The sequence below is a fragment of the Andrena cerasifolii genome, chromosome 16, assembly GCF_050908995.1.
Source record: "Andrena cerasifolii isolate SP2316 chromosome 16, iyAndCera1_principal, whole genome shotgun sequence".
NCBI lineage: Eukaryota > Metazoa > Arthropoda > Insecta > Hymenoptera > Andrenidae > Andrena > Andrena cerasifolii.
The window spans coordinates 9,306,155-9,315,886 of record NC_135133.1 but is presented as its reverse complement, the minus strand read 5'-3'; the positions used below and the strand labels follow the sequence as shown (position 1 = coordinate 9,315,886).

The 9,732-nt window shown below is 42.9% G+C and overlaps 1 protein-coding gene across 3 annotated transcripts; it reads right to left on the bottom strand.

Moving 5' to 3' along the window:
• Positions 1-1,722: 1,722 nt before the first annotated feature.
• On the bottom strand, positions 1,723-9,288 carry Ints6 (integrator complex subunit 6). 3 transcript variants are annotated; one of them, XM_076829860.1, is made up of 9 exons: positions 8,293-9,288; positions 7,999-8,076; positions 5,771-6,010; positions 5,518-5,698; positions 4,708-5,435; positions 4,349-4,621; positions 3,938-4,271; positions 3,109-3,852; positions 1,723-2,960 (listed from the first exon to the last, which is right to left on the bottom strand). In XM_076829860.1, the coding sequence occupies exons 1-9, from the start codon at positions 8,407-8,409 to the stop codon at positions 2,752-2,754; spliced, it is 2,904 nt and encodes a 967-aa protein (XP_076685975.1). In that variant the 5' UTR covers positions 8,410-9,288; the 3' UTR covers positions 1,723-2,751. The 3 variants fall into 3 exon arrangements, with proteins under 3 accessions (XP_076685975.1, XP_076685974.1, XP_076685976.1); XM_076829859.1 differs by having other exon boundaries at positions 3,103-3,852; positions 8,293-9,286; XM_076829861.1 differs by lacking the exon at positions 8,293-9,288 and adding an exon at positions 6,603-6,671 and having other exon boundaries at positions 3,103-3,852; positions 7,999-8,082.
• Positions 9,289-9,732: the final 444 nt, after the last annotated feature.

Below are 9,732 nucleotides of genomic sequence, written 5' to 3'. Positions count from 1 at the left end.
TTGTCTATTTACAATGATATATGTACAACAACGCACATACTGTTAGTATAGGTACAATGAAAGAATAACTGAATGTATTTCGAACGATACAATCAAGATGTATGTAACATGGATATAATAAATTACAATTTCAAATGAACTTAAAAACAGGTCGAAGATACTTGCTAAGAAAGATTCGTGTCCTTAAGCTAATGAACTATAGAGCATGGAAAATGATATTGTAAACGATCCATCACATTTCTGCCCGCCCTATGCGCAGGCATCTTTTAATGCGCAAAAGTATTAAATTTGTAGCTCTTGTAAAATCTACTGTTCTTATGGAAACAAAGTACAAACATCTTCACAGATCCACAAGATTACACGGTTCGAATGAAAATATTGCACGGTAGTTTGTTACCCTCTCAGTATTCTTCGCAACTATCTTCGCTTAATTTGCAAGAATAAACACCCGATAGGATAAAAAATTACAATCTGCATAACAAAAGTCTCATAATTGTATTACTTACTCCGTCATATTTTCTCCTTATTATCTATTAATTCATTATAGAATCGCACTTTGTGTCATACTCATTCAACTTTCTTAGTAATTTCTCTTTGGAGCCAGTAAGCGTCTAGCATCATTGTCTTCAAGACTCAGCTAAGCTCCGTCGTTATAAAATAATTTATTAAACGTTTAACGGTCTCAATTAATAAATACTATTTGATATACAATTTCGCTACTAGATTTACAAAGAGCAGAATATAGATATTTAGTGTCCCCGCAGAAAAGGTTCAGGTTGATTATCTTACTGGACGCTTGCTTAAATATAAAAGGGCCAGCAATCACGATCTCGATATAAAAATGCATTAGGTGGAGATTGGGGGAGCATCTGGAAGTCAGTTTCGTATACAACTGATTCTAGAAAGTCTTTGGGAAAAGCCCCCTTATATTTAAACCTCGCGACGTTGCGATTCAATGGTACGGATGATATGTTGCAATTTATCGATGTGCCTGGTGAAAGCTTCCTCTATACTGATGCAAGCGAAGTATAGATGAAATTGTTGAAGAGATGCGTTTCTAATTAGCACAACGCGTGTATGAATTATTTAATTGATGCGTAAGATAATCTCCCTGATCGTTAAATCTAGGACAATCTACTTAATATTTGGTCAAATCACTATCACTCCTTATAGACAGTAACAAGTGACTTTGACATTGTTAATTATTTTATATAAATCATTGCTATCAGTGTATACCTTTTCAACCCACTTCCAACTGGTGTGGAGCAACAGATCTTCTCGAGATTCATGCCACGAGTAAGAATAGAAAGTTACGTATAAAATATATAAATTTCGTTCACTTTATTACAAATGTCCTGGCATACGAAATTCATTCGTGTAAAAATTCATGCATCATTCTAAACGAAATTTCTAAAAGTTTTTATTACAGTATCAATCTCGTCAGAGATCGCGATACAGTTTTATCGCAGAAATTTTAATCCGTTGTTCTTTAACGGGACTTTCGAATGTTCTATCCAATTGAAACGTCGTCGAAGTGGGTTAAAAATAAATACAATCTTTCTTTTACGCTAATTTTCAATAGCATTAGGCACTGTCAACCCTTCATTGAAGATCCTTCAATAAGTTAAATTCTATAAGGTATATAAAAATTAGCTTTTACGACGGTTTTCCGTACTTCGAAAGCCAACACCGTGTGCATTGAATTTCATAAATAAAGATCCATTACCACAAAAACAGTTCTATTTCCAGGATATTTTAATTTAGCGAATTACATGATAAAATATAGTATATGTTTTTTTTCTACTTACAAAATGTAAATTTTTACAATCTTTTCTTTTTCTTTAAACAGAAGATATGTATTCAATTTCTAAAGATCCGCGTGTAAGCGTCTTTTCGTTTCGTCTCATAGAAATTAGACTTTAATTTGGCTTTAATAATATTAACAACATATACAACAAAATGTACAGAGCTGATATTACGTGTTGATAAACATATATCTCGATTCACATATCCTAGATCACAATACTTTACGCTATAAATGTTCCACGGATGTAAATAAAGAAAAAAGACGCGTTCAATGAAAATACATGGTCACTCTTTCGATCTATCAAGAATCTCAACTCTGCAGTTGGTAGAAATCTGCCATAATTAATCCTGCACCTATTTTCAGGACATTATACTGATTATGATTCTCCCAAACGAAATGTAAAAGCTTAAAAATTAAGAACGCTGCGTCACGAACGCCTGCATTCGAGACTTAAACGATTCAAATGAGAAAAAAAAAGACACAAACAAACAAACGAATAGTATTCTAAAGGTGGCATGCTGTTATTTTTACTCAAGAACTGTTTGCATTGTACACAAACAACATAGAATTTTGAATATTTAATAAACGAATACAAAGACTTTATTGTCGCAATACATATTACTGACGAAACATATTTCTACCAACTGTACAGTCACAACGCGAGAAACAATTGAGAAAAAGGAGCATGAAAACCCATATCTCCTTGGTTGACATCCAGAATGCTATTTTGTTCCATTTAGATTTATCAATTATTATCACTCCGCGCGCCTTGGCAACATATAATCCTTAATACGCTATTACGCTTATCGCTTTACAGATGTACGACTTGCTTGATAGGATACCTTGTATCCCGCTCGGACTTGCCCGCATTATTCACTCGACTCTCGTATCCCCCTCCTCCGTTCATCGTTATTGAAATAATGCCCTGATTATGCAACGAACTCTTAACTTATTTTTGTGGCACCATTGTGATTCACCTTGTGGTTTACTGTCCAGCTATCCTCCTGCACGGTTTTCAAATACTCCTCTAGCAACGACGCCAAATTACGCCGTTTAAACCGTAACGATTCTTTCACGATATCGCGCAGGAACGCAAGTCGTATGTCTAGAGTCCCTTGAATTTGGTGTAAATGTGAAAATAGTGTCGCGTAATCTGAAAGAACAAGATCACGGGGTCATTACCAAATGCGAGCGCCAGCCGTCGCACGGATTTTTTTGTTTTACAAATAATAATACCGCCTACGCCCCGCTACTTAACGCAACTCAAGTAACAAAAAAATCCATTCTCAACTTACTTGTACCTCTTCTCCGTACTTCTTTGTACACCAGCTCCCGAACGGACAGGTTGTGCCTTCTGATCTCCTCCAATTCCTTCTTGGTCAGAGCCCTGTCCTTCTCCGCCCTGGCCTCGCGTTTCTCCTCGACATGGTTGCTCAGCCTCTCGTCCACGGAGTTCTCAACATTCACACTATTCTCAACACAATCGTTCGGAGGTAGTCTGTTGCACTCGTTCTTAACGGGGTCCGTTTTCTCCACCTTCCCGTCGCTCTTCGGGACGTCCACATTATTGACTACCGGCGTCAGGGTCGGCAGGGAGTCCATGTGATTGTTGGTGTGCTCCACCGGTATCGGCTCGAACACCGGTATCGTCGGCATTTCCGCCAGGCCGTTCACCAACTTCTCCGACGAGTTCACGCTCGACGCAGTCGGTATACTAGGCGTGGAGTTCGCCACGGCATTCGGCGAAGCTTGACTCGAGTCGGAAGCAGTCGGGGTCACTTGATTCTTCGTGTCGTCGACCCACGGTACCGGCGAACTCGGCGGGGTATTCGTGGGCGTGTACGACGGTCTTCGGACGACCACGTCTTTAGGAATTGGACCCGGTTTTCTTTTATTTGGCGGTGGCTTCGAGGCGAGCGAACCTCCTCCATCCGAGGCAGGTAACGAGCGTTTCAAGCCACCCTTCGAAGTCGAGGGCGTCGCGCCGACCATATCGATATCTGCTTCGTCTACCATCATTCTTTTATCTATTTTGAAAGGATTACCTGCGAATACAATTGTAAATCAAGTGTTAGTTACTGTATCTCCTCCGTTAATTAATGGTAGTTGTTATGATCCCAAAATAATTACCAAACATATGCTGCCTAACTGGAGCACTCTCGATCTCCCTCAAAGGCGGTGTCATACGTTTCAGGTACTCCTGATAATTTCCCATTTGCGCCAGAGGCATTGAGTGGACGTAATCGTCGTCCAGTAATTTCGTGTGCAACAGACCAGGCTGCAGGAAGTTGGCACGCATTCTTACTACTTGATCCAAAAGGGATTTCCGAGGAACGTCGAACGCGTTCCTGTAACTGTGCGCTCCGCGTTGCTGGTTCCTCACTAATCCAACTACGAACCCGCCGAACTCGTTCAACTGATCCCTCAGGCCTGTAAATTTGTCTTGTAACAGCGGATGGGACACCTATTAAAGTGAGAAATAGAGGATTAATTTCCTATGACGAAGAATAACGACGGAAGTTTTAAGGAATATATGTTTACCAGGTCTTTCTTCAATGGTGTCCTTGGTATAACTCTCACTCCATCCGTCACAGTTGTACTACCGTTTGCTAGATTCTTCGTCATATTGGCGGCAGCGAGTTGCTTGGAAAGCACCTCGTTGCACAGTCTATCGAATTCAATCTTAGCCTGATTTTTCAATCGTTTCAAATAATTTAAGACACTGTAGGACAAAGAGTTGTCCATGTTATCCGGTATCAACGTTTGTGCTAGCGGTGCCGGGGCACCCATTCTAGTCAAAGCTCTCCTCAGAGACTGTAATTCAGAAATGTACGCCGTTAGTATAGTGCCTTGGGGGGGAAAACACGCGACGAGCTGTTCAAAATGTAGCAAGTACTTACTGCTGCATAATAAGTGGGCATGGTTCTCATGTAATTCTGAAATTGCGTTCTCCATTCGTTTGTTGGCTTCAATCTATGAACTTTAAACAGTTCTTCCAGCAAAGGTAAGAGCACTGGGTAATTATAGGGCATAACGAACAAGTTCACACACGTTAAATTGGTACTTGCTTTGAGATATCCAAACGGATGACCCACATCGCTTGACTTATAGGAATTGGCTACAAAAACTTGCCAGCAAATTGTTGGTTGCTTTCTGGCTAATATATATTGCGTCAAGGGACTCGGTTCCAGTTCATATTTATCGAACGGGAGATTTTCTATCACCATAGGCTCTTGGCTGGTGCACGTGAACTTCACGTTTGGATGCGCCGATCTAGGAGGCAAAGAACTGGCGCTAAGGTCAGGCCAGAAACTCTCGGGGATCGGCCAGAATCCAACTGCGAAACCTTTCTGAGCGGATCGCGGGACGTAGATCAGCCTTCTGCAAGAATGCCACGCCGTATTCCCCGGCACCGCTGGATTAAGAGGGTATTGCCCTCGCGCTCCATTAGCAGCGTTATTCTCCTCTTCATTCTCATCGTCATCCGCGTGCTGCGCCTCGTTGTTCAAGAGCGGAGGATCCGGACCGATTTTCTCGAAGTTTATCACCACGCCGGACTGCACCTTCTGCACCAACGAATCGATACACTGCATCATCATCCTGAATGATGTTATACAATACGAACGACCTGCGGGGAACAATTTCAACAATGAATTATTAAATCAGCATATTCCACGAATGGGGATGTGCTGAATAGTATTATAAGCTACCTCCAGTAACTTCGCACATTGCATCTATGGGGGACGAGTCACTCGCCACTAGACCAGTATCCCTCTCAACAGCTGGCGTTCCAGATAATCGTAATACCAAAGAAAATAATCTTTGGTCCCATCTGAAAGGCTCCTTCGTCAGCTCGGATCCAGGTATAGGAGAATGCATTGGCAATGTGAACTGTTGAGAAAGATTTTTATAGTTGCTGCGTGTCTCTTAATAATCTTTTGCGTAAACATTTAGGAAACTTACATCCTGATTTACTCCACTGTTAGTAGTATACTTCCCTCCGTCCGTAATAACAACGATCACTGATGGTTCCAGGTAAAATGGACATCTTCCTTGCCCATACGTATCTATACCTGTCTGCATACGATTTATATTCAGAACATCCAAAGCGTGTTTCAAAGCAGCGCCCAATGTTGTCAGCCCAACGCATTGTAAGTTTTTAAGCTCGTTCATAAAAGTTGCCAAGTTTTCTTTCCATCCAGCCTAAAAGGAAAAAATATGTTTTCAGTTACGCATTGAAAAGGGTAGATATATATCGACGGTGATTTCTTGCAAGGACTCTAGGCATTCGTTATAAAAGCTTGTTAGAGCGTGTAGCGATTAAAAAAATCGTGATACATTCCGTCTTAAGATGACCAGGAGACGTGACAAATTACTTTATGTTCGGGAGTTCAAGAATTCAGGTAAAAGTCTCTTATTAAAGCTCCTACTGAATGAATTTATGATTTCGAATGGTTACTTTGCAGGTCAAAAATGATTATAAGGCTAGTGGTTCAAGAAAGCTTCGAAACTGCAGCTTGTTACGAGGTTCTGAGTTCTGTCACTAAAGTTCTGCAATAATGGAGGAGCGAGAAGAACAATGCAACATTAGACATTAAGACAATAAAGAATAGCCATAAAAAGTTTACAACAGTTGTTGCCCGTCGCATTGACGATTCTTTCCATTTATTATCCGCCCACAAAAATACCAGTTCTCTCGTCAACTTCCCATGGTAATATTCTTTATTGTCTCAAGATCCAATGTCGCCTAAAACCTCTTTTCACTTCTCTACCATTATTAAACCGGCGACAGTACCTTAATCCCTATAACAACTTTCAACCTTAGCCCATTCTTGAGCCATGTGCCTGATCACCATATTCAACCCTGAAATGAAAAAAGGTCTCAACTTCATCTTATAATGCGCTTAACTTAGGCACTTAAAATTAGAAGATGGCACCTATTATGTAAAAAAAGAAAAAGAAGTGGTAGTGGCAAGAGGGGCCTGTTTCAGGGAAAGGGTTTGCGAAGCGGCCCGCAAGATCGTACGTATCAATTTCGCAAATTTCGCAAATTTCGCGCGCGGGTATCCCACGGAGAATGACCGTCGCGGGCAGACCCCCACTCGCGTGTCATTACCCACAATGCTGCTCTTCCGTAACGGATGATACGGCAAGTGCACGCTGCACTACGCTGCTTTCTTGCCTGAATATTAATTATTCAGCAATTGAAGGGGGCAAATAACACGGCAATAAGCGCGGACACATCGGCTCGTCGCGCGGGGCGACGTGTTGCGGATGCGAAAGGGAAAACTGAATAGGCATTTATGGGGAAAAATTTCATGGGGCATGACTTGTGTATGGAACACTGTAGCATAGCAACTATTCAAAGCTGGATAAAATATGCAAGAATGTCTTCGGCGATGGACAACAAAGTAGAATAGTGTTCCGAGTACAGCACGAAGGAACTTGAAGTAACTTAAATATTTGAAATCTCTTATGATGGTAAGAGCGGCGCAATAAATTGTTCTGTTTCCATTCCATTGAATAATCCAGCTTGCGTTTCTCTAGCTCTCGACAGAGAACTCAGCCTAAAGATCGTTCTGCGATCTGTTGTACGCTCTTGGAATCTACTATCTCGGAGCCCAATGTACCAGAACAGCTCGAACTTCAAAAGCTTTGATGCGGAGCACGAAACAAATTTTCCAACCAGTGGTTAAGAGAACGCTCCGATTTCAAATTCTATTCAACTCTGGATAACGGTCTCTAGAATCCTTATTTTCTTCTTCTAGAATCTTACTGGAATACCATTTCTCATTATTCAAACCAGCATTTTAATCACTTCCGTTCCAAACGGTACTCAGGTCTGTGCGTTCGTAACGAATGAACCCGTACTCCCACTACAACACAATCTCATTTCAATTACAATAAATTACATTTGGGTATAATTAACCTGTTTAGCATTTAATATTCAAAAAAAAACATATTTTATCCAGGCCTGCTTGTGTAGAGAGCGTGCGTGTGCATGTTGCGTGAGAGGGGGAGGGGAGGGGGGACAAGAGAGAGAGAGAGACAGAGAGAGGTAGAGAGGGGAAAAGTAACCAAGGGACAGAGAGAAAGACGGAGCGATGATTGGGAACGACCGAAAGACAAGGACGAAAAAGTGTGAAAGATGCGAACGGGCGAAGACGGTGAAAACACGAAGGAAAACATACCTTAATATTCTGGGGCGGATCTTCGAAGGTCAGGAGCATGTAACGATCCCCGCGACTCTCTGGTGATCTCTGTCTCACCTGAAAATGAAGTTATCAAACGTTAAAGGGGATCGGTTGCCGAGGAAGGTGTAAAAGTCAGGGGAGAGAGCCCGTTATCCACGTTGGCCTCCCCGACGACGAAGACGGAGCGCGATGGATGGAATGGATGGATTGGATGGATTGATGACGACGACGGCTCGGGCCGGGATCGAGGCGCCCGGGAAGAGGCCGGGAAAAGCTGCGGTGCTTGCGTACCTTCACGAAAGTCTCCACGGCACTCTTAGCTACGTCCAAAAGCGTGGGTCGCCCGCCCAAATATGCCCTCTGATTCATGGAGGCCGACGTGTCGATCAAAAAGACTATTATGGTCATCTTCGCGAGGCGGACCCGCTCGTTCTCTCGAGGTCGTAACTTGCGGCCCGAGACCTCCCGTAGTCAGAACTAGCTAGCTAACAACAGCCCTACGACGGCGTGGCGCATAGCTGCTGCTTCGACCATTGAACGCTCGCTCTCCGGAATACGCTCTCCGAAAAACTTCTTTTATCGTAACGGCGCCCGCTTCGCTCTTACTCTCTTTCGATCTCTTTCTCTTTCTTTTCTTTTCTATCTCTCTTCCTATATACACATATGTACCGTACGTATAGACTGTGTACGTATATTGTACATATGTATCTCTATGTATATAGCACGTACAATTAGTATATCTATATGTATATATACGTCTGTCTCCCTCTCTCTCTTTCTCTCTCTTTCTACACCGAACCAAATCTACTGCTACTACTACCGCGCGCCACTGGTGCTCGAATGTGTCTGGTGGACAGCGGCGCAGGATAGCAGCTGAAAGTCTGAAACGTAGCCACGAGATCGCGAATCGTCGTGAGTCGGACAGGTCCGTCTGCCCGCTTCTTCCTTCGTCCGTCTCCTCTCGCCCCTCTTCCTATTCTAGAGCCCTTCCTTTATGTTTCTCTCTTCGTCTTGAGCGTTTCTTCTCTCTCTCTCTCTCTCTCGCGCGCTCTCTCTCTCTCTTTCGTTGCTCGGTATCTCTGTTTTCTATAGGTTCTCTGTCGTTCCTCGATGTTCCATCCCTCCTCTTGCAGCGACCATGCGAAACTGTTTCTTTCCCACTCGGTCTGACTCTCTCTCTCTTTTTCTCGTTCCCTCGCTGTTACTCGTTCTGTCCCCCTCTGTCGGCGTACCCAGAGCAAGCGAACCTTCTCCCTCCGCGTTTCGCTGGTGTCTGTTGACGATAGCCTGGCCGTGCTCGTGCTTGCACTGCGTCGCGAGCCACGTGACCACGTTAGGATCCTCCTCATTGGCTCCGCCCTCTCCACCGGGACTTTGCCATTGCTCGTCCAAAAAGCATCGCATTTACTGCACCGTGTTTGAGTGCGTGTTGTGACGCTGTTTACTTCTGACCGATTAGGATGGTCGGGTTATACACGCGTTGGCGATGCCTTCGCATCGTGTAGCGTCGTAGAGTCGCACGCTTTTCCTCTAATTATAGTTCATTGTATCCGGATTTCGATGATTATTGAACCGAGTTAAATTCGAGATGCTAGAATGAACCGCCTTAATCGTTATATCCTTGTAAGTACTGGAAACGACCGAAACGATCGCGATGGAAGAACGAAATGTTATGGCAAATCGTTTTTTTTTATCTTAATCGGGGGATAATATTTTCTTCTATTTAATTTG

Coding starts and splice junctions, on each gene's coding strand:
- Ints6 (XM_076829859.1), bottom strand. CDS start 8,409: ATGACCATAATAGTCTTTTTGATCGACACGTCGGCCTCCATGAATCAG. Junction 4,622..4,707: donor TGCCCACTTATTATGCAGCA/GTAAGTACTTGC, acceptor TCTGAATTACAG/TCTCTGAGGAGAGCTTTGAC. Junction 3,853..3,937: donor AGTTAGGCAGCATATGTTTG/GTAATTATTTTG, acceptor TTGTATTCGCAG/GTAATCCTTTCAAAATAGAT.